The 24,462-nt window shown below is 40.1% G+C and overlaps 1 protein-coding gene and 2 long non-coding RNA genes across 5 annotated transcripts; 1 reads left to right on the top strand and 2 right to left on the bottom strand.

The window, feature by feature from the left end:
• Positions 1-50: 50 nt before the first annotated feature.
• LOC308590347 lies at positions 51-5,826 on the top strand. Of its 3 annotated transcripts, none has more exons than XR_014009754.1 (3): positions 51-501; positions 2,620-2,764; positions 5,623-5,826. It is a non-coding gene; the product is annotated as an uncharacterized lncRNA (long non-coding RNA). The 3 variants fall into 3 exon arrangements; XR_014009755.1 differs by lacking the exon at positions 5,623-5,826 and adding an exon at positions 4,080-4,588; XR_014009756.1 differs by lacking the exon at positions 5,623-5,826 and adding an exon at positions 3,539-4,070.
• ACMSD (aminocarboxymuconate semialdehyde decarboxylase) lies at positions 2,230-23,889 on the bottom strand. The gene is made up of 10 exons (XM_081200051.1): positions 23,765-23,889; positions 20,183-20,227; positions 13,931-14,027; positions 13,400-13,449; positions 12,034-12,270; positions 10,731-10,824; positions 7,436-7,531; positions 6,834-7,006; positions 2,892-2,990; positions 2,230-2,403 (listed from the first exon to the last, which is right to left on the bottom strand). Exons 1-10 carry the CDS (start codon positions 23,819-23,821, stop codon positions 2,341-2,343), a joined length of 1,011 nt encoding a protein of 336 aa, XP_081056177.1. The 5' UTR covers positions 23,822-23,889; the 3' UTR covers positions 2,230-2,340.
• Positions 16,848-17,467, bottom strand: LOC308576375. The gene is made up of 2 exons (XR_014003196.1): positions 17,007-17,467; positions 16,848-16,893 (listed from the first exon to the last, which is right to left on the bottom strand). It is a non-coding gene; the product is annotated as an uncharacterized lncRNA (long non-coding RNA).
• Positions 23,890-24,462: the final 573 nt, after the last annotated feature.

Genomic DNA, 24,462 nt, shown 5'->3' with positions numbered 1-24,462 from the left:
GGTAGAGCCACAGGGCTTCCGCTCCTCTCCGGCTTTATGTATGCATACATATATAAACAACACCACCCCGAAACCATAGAGTTGTCCATAGACTCTGAATGAGCCGCAGAGTCGGCAAGGGCGCGCGTTACTCTTTGGCTGTTCTCTCTCTATGATATGGCGCAGCTCGTCTTCAGATTTTTACCTCAGCTTTAGAGGAATCGAATAGCAGCAATACGTGCAGTATTGAGTCCTGCCGGCTGCTGCCTGGAGGCTTATCTTCTCGGTTCCTTTACTCCTCCTTACCCGCCTTCCCTCCCCCCCCCAAGACAAAATGTAAGGGAGGAAAAGGAGGATTTCAGCGCCGCTGTGAAATTTAAGGCGGTCTGATGCGAAAGGGGACAGGTCTGAGCGCTCCATGATTTGCTCAATTCAGTGCAGACATTTGCTGTGTTCTATTCACTTGAATGCAGACACGTGGCCCTTTCACTACTCTCGCTGTAGCCCTGTGCAGACATGGGGGTAAGCCTGACTGAGCGCAGTGGGATTTACTTACAAGGAAGCATGAATGGGCTTGTATGAATGGGGATGTAAGTAATGGTGCTGAAGCAGGGCACCGTTCCTTCCTTCCTTGAGATATCCTCCTTCTGCCCACCCAGTTGCTAAGCAGCAATTTGAGTAGGCAACTGTCATCTGGGCCACAATGAAAGGAAAGCAGGAGCTTGGAGGAAGGGTTTTATTCGTGAGGATAAGAGAGGGAAAGTGAACACAACAGCTCTGCAAGAGATGTGCTTGTTAACCTAGTCTTTTCTATCCTGAGAGGAGCAGACAAGAGGTGTCCAAAACATAAGTCTAGCAGCAATGTAGTCTCTGACTGAAAGTTCTGGAGGAAGGAAAGGGCCCCTGGGGCCCAAAACCAATGTTACAACGAATCAGCACCCTCATGAAATCACACATTATGCTGGCAGATTTCCTTATCACTCATGCCTGTCCCCCTTTCCTTCCTCCATAACCTTTAATCAGAGACTACATTTCTGCTAGCTAGGCTTGTGTTTGGGACATACCGTAATGCCTCTGGTTCAATTCTCTTTCCCTCACACCATCCCCCACTGACATTCATTAAATTTCTCTTAGGCTCTCTGACAGAGTAAGTAGGAATCTGATGTACCATGAACATTTGCACGCTCATCAAACCAACAAAAAATTTGATTTAGTAAAAGATATCATCTGCCCTGTTTTGCATTTCTCAGAACTAAAGTGAAAGTAGCCATCCTCCTACTATGCAAAAGAATGTCAAAGGGAGCCTCCAGCACAAAATTGCTGAACGTGAACTTATCAAAGCAAATTAGATTTTTTGTGTTTTAGCCATGACTCAAGATAGTGGCCTCCTGTCGCACCAAAGGTGTTAATTAATTTAGCAGTGCCAGGATGATTGTATTCTCAGGATGATTGTGTTGTCAGGATGATTGTATTATTCGCTGCTGTGAATGGTTGCTTTATATTAGGCTTTACATAGAATTGTCCTGATTGTTCTTTTTACATTTAATTGCATATGATTGCCCCATTCAAAAGGTGGTCACCTTCATGTTAATAGGATCACCTACAGAACAGTATGTAAAATAAGTGCTTAAGAGCAAAGGGGTTCATGGAACAAGTTAGAAGGCATTTAATGAATGTACTACTATGAAACAATAGATCTACATGCAAATATACTGATAGGTTTCAAATAAAGAATTTCCCCCTCTTCCATGTGTGAAAAAGAGCCATAGATACTCTATTCTGCTGCATATGAATAGAATAAATGTTGCCTTTCTTCATATAGTTGAAGGAGAATGTTTAATAATTCTTCAAATGTGGTCCTTTCTATACTATATCTTTGCTGAGGAGCTTAGCTGAATGCATTTCTCCACTTCAGCTCCCAAGTGAGGCCAAGTAGGGAGACTTCTGTTACTATAAATACATCCATCACCTTGTACTTTCATGAGCATTCCTACATGAACTGTGCTCTGTTTAAGCACAGCTCAAGAGCCACAATTGTTGTACTGCAGTTCCATGTGAAGAGATGTTTCCTGAAATTCACATCTGGCCATTTTGAATGCTGCTATAGAAAGTCCCCAAAACATCAAAAACTATAACAAACAATTGATTCTGTAGATAACAAGGGAATCTGCCAGATCTACACAGTTGAAAGGCTGAGAATGCATACAGCTTGCATGAAGGTGCATGAAGCTTCCAGATGTAAACCATAAATATTATACATACTTTTATTTGAATTTTCATGGGGATGCATACACATAAGGATGTAGATACATAATTATACATAAAGACCCAACACTGCAATAAAGGTTTATAGTTCTGAGGTTATTCAAACTGCTTTCTGTCAAGATTCAAGAATGCAAGAGCATTGCCAAACTTGAGCTTATCCTGCAAGAAAAAGTAAGGAGGCTTTTGAGAGTCTTAACAAATGTTTTGGATACAAATACAGTAATGGCTTGAAAAGAAATTAATATATCTGCACCAGGATTCTTTCCAAACAAATGTCCAGTGGCTTCTTGTATAAAAATGAATTTGAATTATGAAATATAATAAACAGCCAGGGACAGTAGTAGCCAACCATTATTGGTGGTTGTCTCTTCTCAGGAATCTCTCAGCATATGCGGAGGACTCAAGAAAGGGATCAGCTCCTCATTTTTCACTGGGCTTTGCAAACTCCCACAAGCAGTGAAAGGGATTTCACCCTTCATGCCAGAAGACCTAGAAATCTGTTAATCCTGCTGGGCACAAGGTAAGCAACTCTTTCCCTCTTGAACCACAAACCCTGCTCTGATTTGGACTACAATTCCCATCAGTCCCAGCCAGTGAAGTTGTGATGGCTGGGACTAATAGAAAGATTTTTAAAAATGTAATAATACCTTTAGTTCATCATCAAACTCCTCCATGGATTCAATAAGTTTTCCAGGTTCATGTTCTCCCAGTGGAAATGGATAATCTGTTCCCAGCATCACTTTGTCCTGAAAACAGAAATAAGCAGGTGGATAGCATTATTAGCAGCTAATTCAGGGAAGGAAAACCTGTAGTTCTCCAGGCATTATTAGACTTCAGCTTCCACTACCTGTGACCACTAATCATGCTAGATGGGGCTGACAGGAATTGGAATCCAACAATGACTTGGGGGCCAAAAGTTATTTGTCCTTGATTTAATAGGTGCACATTTTCCAACTTAAGAGTGTCCTATGGGGAGCATTATTATTTTTTCTATATATAAGTGAGGCACATTTTGATTATTATATCTTAAAACTCTTTGGTTTTTCTGTGTGTGCAAATTGCTGGCCAGTAAAAGACGCTAGGAAGTTGAGAATTGTACAAGATTGTACTATTTACCTCAGAGGGTAAGTGTTTTTGTTGTAGGAGAAACAGTGCAATGAGGTGCACTCCCGAGTAAGTGGATATAGTATATGTGATTGCTTTAACATATGCTGTTACTGAATGGATGATTAATGAGGAAGAAAGCAAGATTTGGTATTTAAAGAAGGCAACCCCTTTCCTTCCTTCTCCATAGAAAGGCTGTTCTTTCTGTGCAAATTGCTTCCATTGTTATGGGTAGAGAAAGCTGGAGGTTCTGAGGTACTGTAGCTTCTGTGATCATTTTGGATCATTCATAAATTATGTCCTGTGTTAAAGTAGAGGGAGGGAAAAGTAAAGTTATGACAAAAGAGGAAGGTGTATGGAGTGATCCATCATGCCATAGCCATTTGTTTCCTTCTTACTGAGAAATGAATACAAACCGACACTTAAAACAAACCCTGCTTATTTTAGATATCACATTTACTCAGTGTTCAGTTGTCTCTGTGGTGCTCCAGGTACTGCCACTGAGCCTAACCTGCCTCATAGGGTTAATAAAATGAGATTTCCTTATTTATGCCATTTTGAGTTCCTTGGAGAAAGGAAGACAGACATATGTTATAAACACATCTTAGGAAAAAAACAATCAAACAACACAGTCACTGATATCAGAACAAATGCCCAAAGCATTGATTCTGGAGGAAATTCTGGAGGCTGTGTACAAAAATATTTCCCCCTCTGCCAAATGTCTCCAGCAGGTGTCACCATGGGGTTTCTGAAAGAAACACTTCAATCTTAACACAGTTATGTCAAAGCACAGGCCCACTGCAATCTGCCTTGTGTCTTTTGGAAGCTATTGTAAAGCATGAAGGAAGAGATGTTTGCCGTAGATGACAAAGGAAATATTGGGCGCAAAGGTTCTAGAAATCTGTGATTGGCCAAGATCTCTTACATGTGTATAGTATATACAGCCATGTGACTCCTCAACCATGTACAGTATAAAGTAAAAAAGTCTGTTATGTAAAGTATATGTAAAGTACATGCCCTTAGGGACTTTAGATGCTCTTTCTCTTATGATTCTAAGCTTGGAACTGTGTTTTATGGTAACATATATAATAACGTATACCTTAATGCTCAGAATAATAAATCCACCAGCTGAGTCTGCTGATGTTCTAGCAATAGCTATCAGAGCAAACAGGGTGCTGGAAAATATTGTTACTTTCAAAAGTCATTGCCTTACATGGTTGTTGAAAGAGTTCAGTGAAGGTCAATAGAGAAACAAATTATACCCTGTTGGGTCAAAGGAAGAGAATGTGTAACTTAGGTCTCCACAGTCTTTACACAGCCACTTTTCTCATAGTCTGATAACATACCCAACATGGGGCCAAAATGCATGCTGGTAATCAGTGCCTTTTTGTGGGGTGGGGGTTACAAATGAGGTGCCAGTCCTCATACCTGGATAAAAGTGACATGGGTGTCTACACAAACTGACTGGAGGGAATTCGTTTCCCCATAGCTGTGCACTATTTTTGATGTAAAACATTAACTTCACCTGGCCCTGCTTTATACAAAATGGTCCTGCCCTGCCATATCTTACCAGGCCCTCTGCTTGAGCTGATAAGCCAATGTGGGCTTCCTGGACACCACCCTACGGTTGCATAGGCACCTATTTACCTACTTGCACTGGCATGTTTTCAAACTGCTGGGTTGGCAGGAGGGTTGCAGATACAGGCATGGGTGGAAGAGATGGCAGAGCCAAAGGAAATGGGAAGTGATATATGAGTTTTGTGCCTCCCATGAGACAGGAGCAAGGGAGGAAGGACAGAATGTACCAGAAGCTGAGGGAGAAATGGTGCTTGAAGGGAGGGAGCTATCAGAATCCCTTCTGTCCCCTCCCCTGCTGTCTCCCAGGACCAGGAGGGGCTTGAGGAGACAGGCACAGTGACAACTCCTGTGCTGAAGGAGTCACAGGTTTTTTGCCCTTGTGCTGTTGGAGGAGGGCACTTAAGTTTGGGGTTGAGGGCTGGCCACCCACTACTCCATCACTCCAGTCTGGAGCATAAGCTCAGGGAGGGGCTCCAGCTGCTTAGCCACCAGAAGTGTGTATATGCATATTTGGTGCACCAGTGGAGCTACTAGAAGTTCATGCTTTGTCAGTAAAGAATTAAACTCCCGGCCATTTGTCCTCTTTGGGCTGGGTATGCTCAGGACAGCTGATGATTTCTTTCTTTGCAATGGCCTGCATAAGTTTTGATTGTGTGCTCAGATACTGAACGTTGAAGGTATCTAATTTCATTCCAGCTAGCTGTATAAATTCATCAGTGAGAGATAGAAGTAAATGTGGAAAATTTTACAAGACAGTCCATGGTGTCTGGAGATTTTCTGAAAGTTGCATTGATTCCACTGGGGAAAAGACTCACAAAGCTCTTGAATATTAAAATAACCTTCAAAATAAAACAATTCAGATACAATTTGTTGGAGTGTGATTAGTGGTGCCTCAGCATCTCCTACCTGACTGTATAAAAGTCAGAGTGTCAAATCTCCAAAAAGCCTAGCGCTTAAGCAATAATTAGCCACAGTTAAAGAGCTAGCTTAATCCATGTTGTATCAGCTTTTGTTAATATCATTGTTGATGTGTTTTATTTTTAGCATTGTTTGCTGGTAAAATACTCAGCAAGTAAAAAAGGAGGAACTGGATCAATCAAATGCATTTATTAAGTATCAACAACTAGGTTTTTATTGGTGAATAAGGACAGAACAGGTCAAAAGGCCAGGATCTAGATCAAGTGGACTGCTGGCATGTTCAAGTATCACTTCTCATCTTTGTGATATCTGAATTAGGGAGGAGAATAGGAAGGGCAACCTTGAAAAGCACCAGCAAAATGCCACCATTTTCTCTCTAGCATGTCCTAATGCTGAATCTTCCTTCTAATCCACCTTCCAACCTGGAAAGCGTAGTAGTTAAAGACTGGGGCATGTTAGAGAGAGGGTGACTGTACTTCCTTCATTATTTGTGTGTCTCAATTCGACGCTTCTCAGATATTTATTACTGTCCCTGAAGGAAGATGGGCAATACGTAATAATTTCAAGTATACCAAGAAGATGAGTTTTTATTCTCTTCCCGGGTAACCCCTGTCTCACCAGTCTTTTTGCTGCTTATTCTTCTCCTATTCCCTGGGCAAATGAAGAGTCAATCTAAGGGTGTGCCAAAGGGTAGAGGCATGCCCTGGCTTCTGTCTCTTCCTTTCCATTTACCACCCAGGAGAAAGGAAGGCAAGAGAGAAGGAATGTTTAGCACCTAGGAAAGGTGGCCCCATCCCTTTGCTTCCATGTCATGGCAAGTATTTGTCTTCTCATCTGATGTATGATGGAGAAAGAGAGGCTTTAATCCTTTGCCCCCCACCCCATCATTTGCATTAGGAAGGAAATTCCCATTTGCACCAATAGGAGTGCGAAAGACTCAGGAGAGAGAGCTTACTTGTAGTCTTTGGGCTAAATACCATCTCACTCACCTTTCCTATTACATCTGTTAGCATCTTCAGTGCATATTCATCATGAACAAGTGAATCTGTGTAGAATGAACCAAGGTATTTCTTTGGATCAATGTTATTATCTACTGCACACAAGTCAGGCCGCACGTTGAATCCATGGGAAATGCGCCCCACTGTATAAGGGAAAGAGCCACCTAAAAAGAAAGATGTGTTGTAAATTACTTTGCCTGAATGAATATATCTAGGAGTACCATTAAACACTGTGAAATGATATAGACATTGCTGATATATTCAAGTTGGGCATTGAATCTGGGACTTTCTGCATATGGAATGCACATGCAGTGATCCCTGCCTCCCCATCCACATTCCTAACAGCTATTTCCTGATATTGACCTTGAAAGATCTAATCTGGCTCTGTACCTGGAGTGCTGCCCTTGCCTCTACCATGCCTTAGCCATCCCCAGCTGAATGAACCTAAGTGTGTAATGCCCAATAGCTTAAATGGGCTGACTGAGTAGGGCTAGTGTTGAATTACCACCCCATGACTAGTGTGTGTTGGGGCAAAGAGTTGTATACTGATGATTTCTGTGTGTCCTCCAGCCTTCCTGCTCTCAGATACTTACCTCCATGGGCAAAGCAAACTCTTAGCTTGGGAAACAATTCAAATACCCCTCCCATAATCATGGAGCAAATAGCGATGGTTGTTTCCGAGGGCATTCCTAATAGCAAGAAAGAGTTATTAATTATTTCTACAGTACTTCTATGCATAATAGTTTTGTAAAAAATATATATCACAATTATTGTGAAATCCACTGTGTATAATTGAAGAACTGATACTCCAACTTGACTTTGCCAGGTCCCTGATTCATATTTTACCAGTAACACCTAAGAAAAGATGACATACGCTATAACATGATCACACAAAGAGTTTCCTTGCTCCCTTTCCACTTTATTAGCAGCTACTTGCCAGGAAAATGAGTGTGATGGTGTCATGTCACATAGATGTTCCTGAGAGATGTGAATCAGAAACACAGATTAGGGGCCACAAGACACCCCTACATTGTTATTGTTGTTTCTTTTAATTTATATACAGCTTACATGCCTTATCAAGTGATTGATAAGTATTACATCCATTATAAAATTGTCACACGTACTGTAGTTAAATACACAATAAAAAGCCTGCTAAAAGCACAACAATTAAAAAAGTTAAAAGGGCAATTAAAACAATTAGATCAGAAAGTTACAGTTCAGGGGAATACTTGTCTAAATATGTTAGTCACACTCAAAGTAGATCTATTGAAATTGATGGGCGTGACTAATTTAAGTTCAAAGGAGGAATTCAACACCATGCTCTTCTTATTGTTCAATCAGCATTTGGCTTGCCAGATGGAGCAATCCCCCTCTTCTCTCCTCTTCTCTCCTCACCTGCTGTTCTAAGGGTTCTCCAACACACACCCCAAGCCAATTTCAGGGGACATTGGGGAGGAAAAGGGAGGAACCCAATTGTGCAAGTGGAAGTCCTTACAAAGGGCTTATGCTGATGGGCCTCATTAGTTGAATCCCACCCAGTGAGTCTATTCTGACTAAAACTTAGTTGGAAACAACATGACAGCTGTAATTTGATAGGGTCCCCTATCACATTGATAATGAACCCACATTGCATGGAGTCTCTCTGCACCAGAGCAAGTCACTTCCAAGAATGTGCAGTGTGACAGATGCGGAACCTTCCCATATGAAAGTCTACTCCAGTATTTCCTTTCTGTTCTTCAGATATTGGATTCCCAACTCTCATGAGACCCACTCAGCATAGAGATGGTGGGAGTTGTAGTTCAAAATATCTGGAGGGCACTAGGTTGGGGAAGGCTTGCCTGCTCCATATGAGTGTGAGTCGTTCTAATGATGGTGGTGACCATGTAGAGCTGCTACTATACAGAGGAATGGTGCTTTGTTGCCCCTTGAGATAATTAGATAATACATTGTTGTATGAATGCATATGATGAGTTTACACAACATATGTATGTATTTTTCTGTTTTTATACTGTAAACCACTGTGATCCTCAGGTGAAGGGTGGTATATAAATTCAATTTTTAAAAAAATCTATATGGGGAACAGAAATCTGCATGCTTCATTGACTTCCTCCCCTCCCCTTGCCTATTCATCTCTCTCAGCTTGGGTTGATGTTGTAATACTGTGCAATGCTGATATTTCACCGCTAGGTACTTAAAATAAAAACAAATTAATAGGCGCAGCTATGGTGCACTGCTCAGTGCCAGTAATAATCAAGCAAGTTAAAAGGTAGCAACATTTTCCTGATAAGGTTTTGTTACAAGTACAGCACTTAGCCTGTTTACATACACATTGCCATATCCTCAAGAGTAACAATACAAATCTTTTTTCATTTATAAAAAGTGGAAATAATTCCCAACTAGCTTGAGAGAAGAAGTTTTATCAGCACCTTTAGGGAACCTTGGTACCTGGGGTTATAGTCCTCTGCTTCCATCTTCAGTGGTTACAACCAAGGATCTTTCCTTCCCTGAATCTTCCCTAATGGCCGGAGTGCTGTGCCATATATATATGTCTCTCTTCCAATTAATGGGAATAAGGTTGCCCATAAGAAAGAGTGAATGGACAATATGCTTTTTAAATTTTTAAAAAGCAATCGAGCAGGCAGGCCAGGCCACAGGTGGCTCAGCAACTGCTCTCTCAACTCTCACTCATTCCCCTTTCTACCTCCCTTCATTTTCTGCCTGTGATATTCTCTTTCCAGCAAATCACTGGCCCTGGAAGTTGGAATCAAGCCCTGTATTGACTACCTTCACCCACAGGAAGTACAGATTATCATATCAGTGACTGGCTGGTTGCAAATACTCCTCACGGAAGAAAGAAAGAAAGAAAGAAAGAAAGATGACAATTCAGTTTAAAAATAGCTGATCTTCTCATCGCTACTTTTATTCTTGAAAAGAAATTTCATTTTCATTTGAGGGAGAATGAACAATGTACTATAAGCAAAGAGCTATGGGAGAAGCAGATATGCTTCTGCTTCTGTAAAGACATTCAGAACATTAGGAGTATCCTAAGATGTGCCAGGAGACATTTGGCTCCATGTGGGCTTAAATAGAAAAAAATGTTGAAGACCCATGTGGAGTAAAAGGGGGGGGGGAGTTTGAGATCACAGTCTTATTGAGATTGAATCTTGAGATCTGACAAAGCTAACAATTTTCTATCATGTGTTAATTACAAGCAGCTTATTCCTATCTGCAATGTCTTTTGTGACTTCTGATGGGGAAAAAGGAAAGCAAAAGTGATTTATGCACCTTCATTTCATGCTTCCAAGTAGCATCCAAGGTGGTAACATACTTATTCAAGGATAATGCACGATCTATGCTTCAGTTATCTCATAATGGTGGGTGTGGGGGTGTAAATTGCCACAATTTGCCACCACCCACAGGCATGTGGCAGCAAGGCATTACATATGTGGAAATTTATACATCTCCATTTCAGTACTTCTCAGGGTGATAGTTAAAGCCATTTTAAGAGGATTGCTGTATTAGGGAACTTAGAACAATCAACGGCATCCTGATTAAAGCCCCTTGATGCAAACTTCATGGATGTGAATGAATTTAAGGAATTGTAAGAAAAGTTGTGCAAATCTTCCTTGTACATTTTCAGCTGTGTCTCCTGCATTATTTCATTTATAGCCCACTTTTCCCCATCTCCATTTTATCCCTATAAAAAACCCCTGTGAGATAGGTTGGGCTGAGAGATGGCGAATAGCCAAATGCCACGCAGGGAGTTTCAGATTAAGTGAGAATTTGAACTTGGGTCTGACACCCTGACTACTATGCCAAATTGGCTCATTGCTGTTACTCACAAACAAAATGAATGAATGTCTTTTAAGAATTGTAAGTGCTACTGACCTACGAGCCAGGGAAGCCAGTATTTCGACATCCTTCCATCTGTCTGCATGTCCCAGGGATGCACAAAGAGGCAGCAGTTTAATTGTTCAGCAGCCTTATTATTAGAGGCAGTAGGGAAGAGTTTATTAAAAAGTTGACCAAAAATATGACATTTCAAGTAATACAATTGCCAATGTTTAAACGTAAGAGTCTGGTATTTTTATAACACAAGAGTAAGACATCTAAGAGCAATAATCATAGAATCTTATAATTGTAGAAATGGAAGGGATCCTATGGTCATCAAGTCAAACCCTCTGCAATGCAGGAATCTCAACTAAAGAATTCAGTCTCAGCTGCTCACATGAAATTCCTCACTCATGCTTCCGTGGACTGAGGACAGAAAGCACAGATGTTTCAGCCCAACCTACCTCACCGGGTTGTTGTGAAGATATGAAATGGTGCTGGGGTGGGGTAGAAAGAGATATACTGTTTCCTGAGCTCCTTGGAGGAAGGTTGTGATAAAAATATAACAAATAATTGCTAGTCTTAGGAGGATCTATAAGTCAGTTAATGGGCTTCTCCAATGGGCTGGAATCTCCATCAGCCAGTGCCTGGGTCCATTTGCAGCATTTAGATGTACATACATGTACTATCCCCCTCCTTTTCTTATTAATTTCCATCTTGTCTTCATTTATATTGTGACCCTTTAGGTAGGTGCAGGCCCTTTTTAAAATTCTGTGTGAAGCACTTCAATTATTTTAAGTGCAAAATGAATGATTCATTGTTATTATTAGTAGCATTAAGAATTTTATATGGGAGTAACCCTTGTTCATGATTCAGAATCATGGCATGGACTTCCATACGTGGTCTCCTGATTAAGTTGGTATGTCAGGGTACACAGCATTTACATGTACAGGAACTACCAAGTTCATAGCATCTACATATACAAGTCCACCAGCATCTGCACTGGGTCCCTGTTGTCTTCCAGGTTCAATTCACAGCACTGTGTTGGTTATCATTTTTAGAACTCCAGTCACTCTAAGCTTCAACATACGTGAGACACTACTACTATCTCCATTTAAGATCCCATTCCTACATGCTCCCCTTCTTCCTCAGTGAAAGATAAGATGATATCTGTCGTTTACAGCTCATGTAGACTTCCACATCTCCTTTAGGGAAGTTTTTAATGTTTGATGTTTTATTCTGTTTTTAATCTGCTGGTAGCTGCCCAGGGTGGCTGGGGAAACCCAGCCGGATGGATGGGGTTTAAATAATAAATTTTACTACTACTACTATTATTAGAAACAAGGGAATGTCTACTCACAGCATAGACTGGAAAGAGTTCTGGGGCATTCAGGTTCCAGTTGTTGATATGAGATCCTATCTGCACGCCGGGAAATCCAAGCTCTTTCACACAACGATGCAATTCCTTCACAGCCAAGTCTGGAGCCTGCATGGGGAGGGTGCCAAGGCCAATAAACCTCTTTGGGAACTTCTTCACAGTAGTGGCTAAGTCATTATTTAAAAATTGGCACAGGTCTAGAGTATCCTTTGGTTTGGCCTGGTAAGAATCATTAAAGGAAGAAAGAATTAACATGTGGTTTTCAAATCGGGAGAGAAACAAAAGTTGGTTGTGTAAATAACCTTTAGGTGGAGTCTCAAAGAACAGTGCATATGCAGAACTCTAGAATTTAAGTCCCTTTGCTTCACAGAACAACTAAATAGGATAGCTTAGCTAGGAACCTATGGTCTCTTAGCAGGACAATTAAGAAGAAAAAAGGAGCACAAACACTAGAGACGGTCTACTTTTCCTTTGCTGAGGCACCAATCCATGAAAACAACCTAATGCACCATACACACAAAGTACAACCTGGAAAACACACAGATACTACAAAATTCTTTGCAACTGCTACTGTTGTGTAACACACAGCAATCATCCAGAAAATGAGATCCTTCCCTACAGACAGGAATTCAACTCCTAATACACACAGATACTGCTAATTAGTTAAAGTCCTGCTGGGGTAGCAATATATATATTTGATGGGCCCCACCCCTTTTCAGTGCAGGTTGAAACTCTGGATGTGATTTTCCACTAGATGTAGCGCCAAATACAAAAGCTCTTTAGCCACCACCATAACTGGAGCAGATGCCTGCGTTGTTAGTGTTGCTCTTTGATGCCTCTGATGCACAAGTAGAACAAAAATGGAACCTGAATGGCAAATGCTAAATTCCATTCTATCACCTAGAAGTTTCATCCAGACTAGTTCTGGTTTCTGAGCCCTCACTGGACACATTGCCCATCTGGCTCTAAGAATTTATTCACAATCATGTAGATTGGGAGAAGCCAATTTTAAAATTAAAGTTAAGCTTTAGTATTAGAGTAAAGCAACTAATTTTGTTATAACGAGCAATATTCAGATATATTATTAATAATTAGCTTCCATCCATTATCAATATATCTGAGAAATAAGACAAATATATTCAGCTTTATACACAATTATTTATAATCCATCAGACCTCATCTGTACAATGACATCTGTTGACATTCTTTAGTCTCCTGAGCCTTCTGTCATTGCAAAGTATCTGATTAATCAGAAGGATTTCTGCCTTCCTTTTTGCATGTGGAGTTCATGGTTGCTTGATTTTTATGATACAAAAATGCTGTAGTTCTTTTCCTTGACTTGACTTACCCAGTAACTAAACATGACAGGAACTGTAGAAAGGGCCTGGACAGTGACTCCTATAGAACAAAATTAGTAAAAGTTGTTTTATAAATGCCATTAAATATTTTTTTAAAAAAATAAGCAAACTATTCCAGAGTAGTTTGTTTATGAGCAATGAGGACTACTGGGGGGGGAACAGTTTTGGGATTGTTTTCTTCACTACATAGCAATCAACTACTTTAGAAATAAACTTGAACTTGTTTTCCTGGAGGGAGGCAATTAATTTATATTTTTGACAAATAACCCACTACAAGTGAATGGCTCTTCAAGAGGAACACTTGAACTGTTACTTTGGTGCTTCCAGGTTTGAATGTAGATGGAAATTTATCGGTGCATTTCTGTAGTAATATATTTTGCAGTCTGCTTTAGCTCTTCTTACTCAACAAAAATGCAATATATATTCTGAAAATCAATTGTTAATGCTTTGCAAAAGCATCTTTTAAGAGCTACTGTTGCCATACTGGACGTCTGCATAGTACACATCCATACTGATAGTACCTGATTGGTTCATCTGTTTAATCCGAACCTCTGGATCCCAACAATTCTCTTGGATAACTCTGAAAAGTTTCCCATCTTTCATCATTTTGGCTTCCCTCTGTAAAAAATGGGGAACAGTTATTAAGGTAAATGTTATTATATTCCCCTTTAAAGGAATATTTTCATGTATTTCCTGTCTGTTATTTATTAATCTAGTACCCAACGCCTTTTGCTGACCTGATCTTTTTAACATAACAGTAGTTTACTGTGACACATAGGTAATGCTAGAAAACTGGGGCCATATGGCAGGAATCCATGCTGTATTTAATTTCCATGATTGTGATGGATCATAAGGGTGAGCTAAATGCAGGGTAGCCAATTTGACACCCTACAGATGTTGCTGGACTACAGCTCCCATCACTTGAAGTTGAGGCTGATAGAAGTTTTTTATTTATTAATTTTATATCCTGCTCTCCTTCCCAAAGGAGCCTAGACTCTTCATTTGTTTAAAAAACCACACACTATTAAAACACATTTTAAAACAGTTTATAATGTAAAAAATCTTTAAGAAAAGATATAGCAAAGCCATGTGTCTGTAAATTGTAGTTCATAACATATGGATGATACTACTCCGGCTATTCTTGGACTAAATATATTTATTTTAAAAAACTTAATAGCTCTTAATCAACAAAAACATCTAAGAGGTTTACATAAAAAATATAAAATACTCCATTAAAAATAAATATAAAATCAAATGTTAAAAGCAAGTTGACACATTTTTTTATCAAAGTGTAAATAAAAACAGCAGTTTCAAACCAAATATCTGTATTATAATTACACATTATGTATTACACATTACAAATTCACGTCCAGTTAGGCTTCCTTAAACAAAGAAGTTTTAGCGGGTGTTGAAAGCAATACAGTACAACAATTCTGCCTGCCTAAAAAGTAATCTGCACCTTCACAACTTTGTGTTTTGACCCAGTGGGGTTCTTGCAAGTTCTTAATAAAGCCATGAGACCAAGGACATTTTAAACCTTGAATATGTTACTAGCCTCATACATCATTCATAACAACTGATAAATATTTTAAAACCTCAGTTCTACCCCCACCCCCCAAATTTCATTGTGACTATATTTTGGCAGGCTCCTGGAATGACTTGGCAGCTGTGTCACAATTCAAGAAAATTGCTCCAAATATCACAAGCTATAATTACAGTGCCGCCATCTGATTCCTCTGGCAAATATAGTTCAAGAATTTATTTTCCAAAGTGCCAGGAGGGAAGAACTTAAGCATATATTCCTACAGAATATGGATATATGAGTCCTCTGTTGACTTTTACATAACAGGCACCAAACGGTTTAGAGAAGATGGAAATGACCTGGTGGAATCAAGCATCTTGTTGTATAAAAATAGATGATGGGTATTCATTTTGTTATGATCAGTGGGAATATTTTTTTGGTATGCACAGTAAGTTGTGCGCTTCTTTGGCTGGCAGATTGTTATATGGAATCATTGCAGTACTGAAGCAATACTAAAAAGACTATAATTTCTCTAGGGGTTCTCCTTTAAACCCTCATAAATAAATGCCGACTGTAGCAAGAGAAATAATAGCCTTTCCAATGGCCTGAAGGGTTATGCTATGAGATGGAATCTCCAGTGAGCAATGTCCTAATTAAAAACAGTGGCTCCCCCACTCCATCTGCATTAGTGATGTGCAGACTATAGCAAGCCCAATGCAGAACGAAAACAAATCTGCTTAGTTCAATTAGATGGACGGAGGTAGCTCTTTCCTCATTAAAAGGTGTGGGCTTAAATCACATATTCATTCTATCATCAGCATGAACACACATGACCCAGATATATTTAATACAAGCATTTATTTGCTGGATCTGTAGTTAAAATTAATTCGGAGCTGATTCTCAGAGGCTTTGCAGTTAATTATTCGACACACATGGATCCAGAGAAAATTAGTTTTCCATTGCAAGCTACGACTGCCACACTGAGTTCTTCATAAAGTTAATCTAAGGCTTCCTTTCTTGATGCTAAATCTTTGTTTTATAACATAAACAGTGGGTTATATTACAGTGTTTCCCAACATCTATTGATATTGACTTCCATAAATTCTAGCAAAAAACAAGAAAATACCATTTTAGTCAGATGATGATGATGATGATGATGAAACTGAACCTCAATATATGCCTGTTGGTTTTTTTTGCATAAAATGTTTTGAGGAAATAATATATGATATAGTAAAGCTGAAGCAAAGTGTGTTTTTCTTTTTTCATTTTAATGTTGTGTGATGGGAGATGGTATTTGCTACCTAAGGGAAAACAAGCTTCCCTTGATGTGATAAGCCTGAGCTCTCACCACATAGCAGTGCATTCCAATGAAATAATTACCGAATGAAAAATGATGTGGTCAAGGCACCCTATGGTGGCTTTACCAAGCCAAAAAAATAAATAAAGCTAGTAACTCAAATTACCTTTAACCAAAAAAAGTAACTCTGTAATATATCAAATGGAAAACCTAAAATATAAACCTTCCCAAGGATTGAGAGTCTTGGAAGCCCTGCTCTAAGCTGCCTCACCTTCTGAAGTGACGGGAGCCAGTTGCCTGAGAAATAGGGCAAGTTGGTGCCTTCTCTTCCATGTACAGAAGTCAAGCAGACCCGTGGCTGATCACTTCAGCACTGGTGAGTGGACAGCATCCTCCACTGTACCAAAGCAGTATGCTTGTTTAGGGCAGTGTTTTTCAACCGCAGCACACTAGTGTGCCGTGAGATGTTGCCTGGTGTGCCGTGGGAAAAATTGAAAAATTCGAAAGATTTTTTAAAAAAATAAATTTCAAATTTTCACCCACTAGGCAGGCGCCGGACTGTGTCTTGGGTATGGGGGGGTGGGGTTTTTGACCCCACCCTCGGCCAGCAGGGGCGCCGATTGGCGCTCCTCAGGGGGACACCCTCCACTTTTCTGATGTCCGGGCTGTGATTGGTCCAGACTCCAGCCTGGACCTATCACAGTAGGACATCATCTTCCGACTTCCTTCCCGCCCGAGCACAGTGTGCGCAGCAGCGGAGAGAAGAAGACGTCGCGACTCGAGTTCACCAGGAGAACTGGAGAAGTTGTCATTTTATTTCTCTTCAGTCTCCACTGAATGCCTTGACTGGGTTAGGGACCCTTATAGCTCAGCATCAGTTGGTGGAAAGGACATTACAGGAGCAGGAGGAACTAACTGAACTGAGACAAAATCGTGGTTTCAAGCTAAGATTTGCTGATCTACCTTTGGACAGTTTTTGGTTGGATACTGCCAAGGAGTTCCCCCTTCTGGCAAACAAAGCTATTTTGACATTGCTCCCATTTTCCACTACATATCTGTGTGAGATGAGCTTTTCAAGCATGATTGCTATAAAAACTAAATACAGAGAGAGACTGAGAGCTGTTGACGAAGAGCTACGTGTGTGTCTTTCTTCGATTCCAGCCAGAATATCAGCTTTGTGTTCAGCCAAACATGCCCAGGTTGCGCACTGAATAAAGTATTTTATAATTTTTCATATTTCTGTTTACTTACTATTTCAAGTAAGAAAGTAATTATAAAATACTTTCTTTGTGTTTATTTGATTCCTGTTCAAGAGAATTACTTTATATATAGTCAATATAGGCACAGAGTTAATTTTTTAAACATTTTCTAATAGTGGTGTGCCTCGTGATTTTTTTCATGAAACAAGTGTGCCTTTGCCCAAAAAAGGTTGAAAAACACTGGTGTAGGGTGCACAAAACCAGTTGTGAGAGCTCTTTGCCCTCATATCCCTGAAGTGAAGACTCATGATGAGACATGTGTTTGGTGTAAAATAATGACTGTAAAAATATCTGCAGCAAAGTGTCCACCACCATAAACACTAACAGGCATAGAAATTGCACAGGAATGGGGGGGACGGGACAGACAACAACAACTCCACATGCCTTTATCTTAAAGGGTTGGAGGGTGAGTTGCTGTCAAAGCCATCTGAGGGTGGTGCTTCCCCTATAAAGGCAGCCACTACCCTCACCCCATTGGCCACTGCAGTGGTGTGACTCTTTGCACCACTACCTTCATGCAAGGAGTGAGCCCCAGAGCCTTTCTCTGACTATGGGGTGGGTGGGGCAAATGTAGCCTCCATGGTGGAGCAGCCATCTTCTAACACTGTACCTTCACTCTCCAGCATCTACCTCATGAATGCTGAATATTATGATTAACAGACAAGGTATATTTAATTAGCAGTACGTTCTTTATCCAGTACATTCTTTTAACACTTGATTGTTATGGAGATCACTAAATTGCTGTCACTGCATCTTAGGTATAAATGATAAAAAATAACATTTTTTAAAGCTGCTGTTTCAGGTGTTTAACCTTACAAAATTATTATGAGACAACTGTATCTGATTTCCAGAGAGGCAGAAATATAGGCCAGGTTTTAGGTCATGTACAATAATTTTTCATTCTACTGAGGTGATGGCAAATTTGAGATGTGATCCTTGAGCTTGTTAAAAGTTGCTTTTCAGAGGGAATGAGATTTAGGCAGTGGTTGTTATGGAGACATGAAGAAAATGATTCAGACAAAGATTCAGAGGGCAAAAGTGAAGAAAGCAAAATTCTTAAAAGGTTTCCAGAGTTTGGGATATTGTATTTGTTCAGATCTATACAATGGTTCTTATTTTTTCCGCAGTTACTTTTGGGGCAAACTGAAAAGGGCATAATTTCACTTTTTCTCTATATAATAACTCTAAATAACCATGGGTTATTTAAAAACCATGTGAGTTTTTAACTGCTCCTTAGTCCTTTGCTTTTTAGCTAAGAGCTGTGGGATTTCCCCTCTCTGTACATATTATTTAATCAGAATTTTCCCTCCGCAGGCTTCAGTTTACAGGCAGTGTAGGAATGGCCTTGAAGTAATTACTTACTCCTGGGAAGTAGAAATACGCTAATGAGCTTGCTTGAGGCCAGATTCATTTCATTTAAAATGGGTTGGACTGAGTTCAGGACCTGGACCTCCATTAAATATTTTGTGAATGGAACAAATCTGAGGTATAGGAAAGGGTTTGCATGTACAGAAAGGTGTCATTGCTCATGTCATGACTTCCATTAAAATAAGGCACGGTAACATGTTATGAATGAGAGTTAGTTGGTCAAAGTGTCTTCCCTCCAGATATACGTATATTTTCTGTCTTTCAGGCACATTAAGTAGACAAACATATTCTTGCAATTTTCACCATTCAGTTTGCTAAGTGCCACGTGGCTCGTGTCCATAACACCACCTGGTTTTGTAAATGTGTACGGTATTTGTACATATTTCTCAATATAAACAGTTTGAAAGATAACATGTGTTCGTGAACTGGTGGTCACTGACCATGACCGAGGCATTGATGTCATAGTAGATGGCTTGATGAAGATGTTGACCCAGTGTGCAACAGCTGTGAAAAAGGCAAATTCCATGCTTGGAAACCACCGATATCCCATTATACAAATCTATGTTGTAATCACATTTGGAATACTGTGCCCTGTTCTGACTGCCTTACCTCAAAAATAATATTATAGAGTTGGAAGATTCAGGACAGATAAAATAAAGTACCTCTTCATAGTTAAACTATGGAACTTGCTTCCACGGGAGGCAGTGATGGCCACCAATTTGGATGACCTTAAAAGAGGATTAGATAAATTCATGGAGGATTAGGCTATTAATGGCTACTTACTGAAAAGTGCTTTTGTGCTCAGGTCCTACTTGAAAGTTTCCCACAGGCATCTGGGTGGCCACTGTGAGGTGCAGGGCTAGATGGGTCATTGCCTGATTCAGCAGACTCTTCTTATGTGTGTGAGAGTGAGCTTTCAAATTTATATTTGAAAAAGGACAGCCAAAAGAAGGTACACCTCCATACAGGACCTAATTAATTAATAGGATTCATTGTCACAATATGTGGTGATGGATATTTGTTTAGATTTAAAGGGCGGGTAGTCAGTATAATGGAAGATCAGTCTATTAGTTAAATTCTGAATCAGTATCATTTTTCAATACCTCAACTGGAAGGGGCATCAGCAGTAGAGGGCTGTTGCCTTCATGTGTTGCTTGTGGGCTTCCCGGAAGCATATGGCTGGCCACTGTGAAAAATCTGAAGCTGAATTTGATGAATCTTTGGACTAATTCAGTAGGGTTATTCATATAGATTTTTCCATAATTTTAATATATATTCCTAGATAAGTTTTTATTCATGGGTCACATAGGTCAGAAACACAGCTTACCTCACAGTGTTCCTCCAGCTGAATCCATCCACCATAGCCATATCTCTAGGAGGAGAAGTATACATATGGTTAAATCCATAGCCATGGAAAGAGGAGTTAAGGATATCGTGTGAAGAACTATTCTGACTAGAGCCAAATTGTGACCATAGGGATGTGGGGCTATTTTGGGAGTTTCCAAAAATTTCTCTTAGCTATGGAGCCCAGTTTCGAATATATAGCTACTTAACAAATGTTAAGTCAATAATAGAGTGATTGCACATTTAAAACTGTTGTGTTCAGGCTCTGTTTATGTAGTCCAGGAGGCAGGCAGCCCCTATTAGAAATAGAGTGCTGAACTAGCTGAACATTAGACTAGACCTGATGGATTGGATCTCTTAGGACTAGTCTTCCAATGCTTAAGGTAGCTTCCAGCAGAATAAATAATTAACAATAAAACATGTTGAAAGCAATAATCTATGGGTTCTACCCACAGCAATTTAATTGCACTTGGGTCCCATTTCAATTGTGACTTGGGCTGCAATCCTAACCCCATTTACTTGGGACTAAAGTCCACTTCTATTGGATTCAGTAGTACTTCCTTTTGACGACACATGGTTAGGACTGTGTTCTAATGGAACCTACTGCAATTAACTTGTTAAGGTTCTAGCACAATGAGTGCAGTAATGACCAGCACAAGAGCTGCAATGCTTTGCTCCAATGCTGGGGTCAAAAGCACCAACAACCACTGACCCTGTTTTATTGGTATAGAAGGTGACACAAGAGGACAGAGGGCCTTTTCATTTCTGGATAAAAGCAGCCCATGGTGGCATAAAAGACAGGAAATCTGCACTTTTCCTCCCAGGACCTCAAGGTGGCATACATAGTTCTCCCCATCCTCATTTTATCTTCACAACAATCCTGTGAAGTAGGTTGGACAAAAGGACAGTGACTAGCCCAAGGTTATACAGAGTGCTTCATGGCTGAGTGGAGATTTGAACCCTGGTCTCTCAATACTAGTAGCCCAACATTCTAACCGCTATGCCACCCTGGATTTCTTTCTTATTGGGGCAGTTCCATTTTTAAAGCACACAGAATGTTAGCTGTCCTGTAGTTGAATGGTGCAGGACAGTACTGTACAGCTGCTTGTCCTATGATGTCCATAGTGGTGCCATATCTGCAATGGAGATGAGATGGGACTGGGTTACCACCAGGATGAATTTTGTTATGATTTAAGAAAATATCTACTTCCCATTCCACCAAAATTGACTTTTACAGCACAATGCAGGATACTTGGAATTGTGTTCCACTGAGTTCAGTGGGGCTTATTTCCAAGTATGTGTGCATTTAATGCTAGGCCTTTATTATGAAACCAGGAGTAAAATCTTGGGTTTGTGATTAATTTTTTTTTTAAATCTGCTGAGCTGTAATTAGTTAATCATTAGTGTAGGCATATATTGATTCTCCCTTTCAGCCTCTATGCTTCAGAAGCAGGGGTGAAGGTCACCTTCTTTTATTAATATTTAAAGAGCAGAGAAAAGCTTCAAATACACAAGTGAAATGTCCATTGATTCTCCCAGAGAGGCTTAAAACTCTTCTAATATCCGGCGGTTGGGGATTGCAGATGAAAGAAAGGCAGCTTTCTTTTATTTCAAAGATTCTTGGGTTTGAAATGTCTCATTATGAGAGACTGAAAAGGTACTCTGAAATAGCCAATAACTAATTCACATAGAGGCAACTTTAATGCATCTGCATGAATAACCTGGCACAAAACCTGCAATTTTTGTTTTCCATTGATGTCAAACTGTACTTTGCATGGACTATCCCCTGCAACACCCCTCTGCAGAATCAAGTTCTTTTTGTAAGTGATGTGTTCATGCACTGATTACCACCAGTTTAAGATAAGGTTGGTATGTTAGTAAAAAGAGTTACCCAAATCTTAGTTCATGGTGTGCCCAATCAAAGTATTGTTTTAATGTGAACTTCTGAGTTTTGCTGAAAATCACTAAAGACCAGATATAGACCCCAGAAACAGTCAAATGATAGTTTGAAATAAATAGTTTGACTGATAGATTGGAAGAGGAACAGGGGGAGTACATCTCTATTATTCTTCCTTGATCGCTCAGCTGCTTTTAATGCCATAGTATCCTTCTGAGTCAACTTAGTGGGCTGGACATTTTATCGCGGACCACAACTATATACATCTAAGACATTCAGAAGTATGTCTTGTTGAGTTCAGTGAGGTTTACTCCCTCTCAGGTAAATGTCATTTCCTGTAGCATTGCGTATGTTACTGGGTTGTTTAATAACCCAGTGCAAGTAGCACAAGTTCGCAAACTTTTGTTTTTTCTAATGATGAGTGCTATCCAGTCTAAGTCATACTGTGATTAGACCAATTGACATTAATGGACTTAGCTATTTAACTTCAGTGATATCAATGGGTTTACTCCAAGTAGGACTAATACTAGATATCACCCAATATAATGATATTTGATTTATTCTGATAAATTAACTAGCTCTATGCATTTAAATACATTGGCTGCAATGCTAGATATATTTGCTAGGGAGTAAGTCCCACTGAGCCTATGAGTCCCATGCTGGCCACATGACCCGGATTCTGTACGCCGGCTCCCTCGGCCAGTAAAGCGAGATGAGCACCACAACCCCAGAGTCGGCCACGACTGGACCTAATGGTCAGGGGTCCCTTTACCTTTACAAGTCCCACTGAATGGTAGCACTTCTGAATAAAAATGCTTAGGATTGCACCGTATACCAATAACTCAATGATGCCTTCAGTGGATGAAGAAAGATGCCGATAAGGGGTATGTTCACATTACAGCTTACTCTGCATCCAGAGCGCTCCCACTGCTAGTTTTACAAGCTGCATACACATAACTTCGGCCACAGTACCGATCGTGTAGTTTATTGAGAAACTCTTCTTTGATGCATTTCCCCCCCTCAAACCAGCTTCAATCTGACTAGAAAACATAAGCTGCATTCAGTTCATACTTAAGCAGGGTCTGTGTTTGTGATACAGCCATCATGTAGGTGCAGATGGCAACTTAGTTAATTAGAATTCTGGGTTGTTGTTTTTCCAGGGTTGGGGAAACCAAAAAGGCCATGCGTGTGAAGACATCCCCATCCCCTCTCCAAAAGTGCAACACCGCAAATGTGGCTTGAAACAAGGGGGGGGGGGGAGAAGACAACCTCACTGAACACTATCCAAACCCACTGTGTTTTGATTCACAGCAATGCAGCTGAAAACTTTATATTTTTATTAAAAGGTGAAAAAGAAAAGGGACATTTTCCTGTCCCAGAGAACCCTGTCTGCTTTACCCAGCAATTATCAGAACATCTTTGTTGAATGGATTCAAATTAATGGAATAGTCAAAATGCCCTCTGGCAAACGCTAGGGGGCCAGGAGCATTTGGAGCTTAAGATCAGTCATCTTCTTCTTTAAGAGTTCAGCCTAAAAAAATATACCCAGAAGGGAGTTCTCAAAGCCCAGAAGTATGAGAGATAAAGCTCAGCTGAAAACATTCATAGCAATCAGAAGCAATACTTGTACCTAGAGCTTTTGTACCAAATATCCAGTCTAGCTATTACCTGTTTTAGATCAGGCCACTCCTTAGGCAGAATGTGACTATGAATGTCAATTTTCATTTCTGTAGGTTCACCTGAAGATTAGTTTCAACAAAGGCTTGCCCCCGATAAACTTAATTGTGCTTTTGTACTGCCTGCCCTTGGAGTAGTAGTTTTTCATTAACTTAAATTGGTGTTCAAGTCCTCCCACTAACCTATCAGGCTACAGTAACCAATCAGATAGCCAGTATTTCAGGAGAGCTGAGCAGTGCAAAACTATACAACATGAATAGAGTGTACAAGCTGGATAGTGTTCAGAAAGAGTTGTGCAACAGTGAAATGACTCCTCCAGGTGCCTTTTATATTGTGCATTCATGCTGAGTTGTGCCTGTGGGGATATTAAGATTGTTATACGTGATCCAGTTTTCATACTATTTGTGCCTGCAAAAAGTCTGGGGTGGACATACTGCCTTGTTTCCAATAAGTGCATGCCCTATAACTTCATTCTTTAATCCTGTAACTTTTTAATACCACAAATATACCAGAGGGGGGGTTGGGCCCCACTTTTGTTGCAGTCTAGTGCAAGACTACCCCTTCATACAGCAATAACACAGCAACATCAAGAAAGCCTCACAGAACAACTAATAAAGTGGATTGATGTGTGAACGATCCAGTATAAACCCACCACTAAAGCACTGTATCAATGACTTTTTACAGAATGC

Source organism: Podarcis bocagei (assembly GCF_964188305.1).
Source record: "Podarcis bocagei genome assembly, chromosome: 1".
Classification (NCBI taxonomy): domain Eukaryota; kingdom Metazoa; phylum Chordata; class Lepidosauria; order Squamata; family Lacertidae; genus Podarcis; species Podarcis bocagei.
This window is presented reverse-complemented; position numbering and strand designations above follow the sequence as displayed.

What these genes read in the sequence shown, in the direction of transcription:
- ACMSD (XM_081200051.1), bottom strand. Translation starts at nt 23,821, where the DNA reads ATGAAAATTGACATTCATAGTCACATTCTGCCTAAGGAGTGGCCTGAT. An exon ending in AACTCTTTCCAGTCTATGCT is followed by an intron (nt 10,825 to 12,033) that starts GTGAGTAGACAT and finishes TCTAATAATAAG; the next exon opens with GCTGCTGAACAATTAAACTG. An exon ending in TAACAGATGTAATAGGAAAG is followed by an intron (nt 2,991 to 6,833) that starts GTGAGTGAGATG and finishes TTCTGTTTTCAG; the next exon opens with GACAAAGTGATGCTGGGAAC.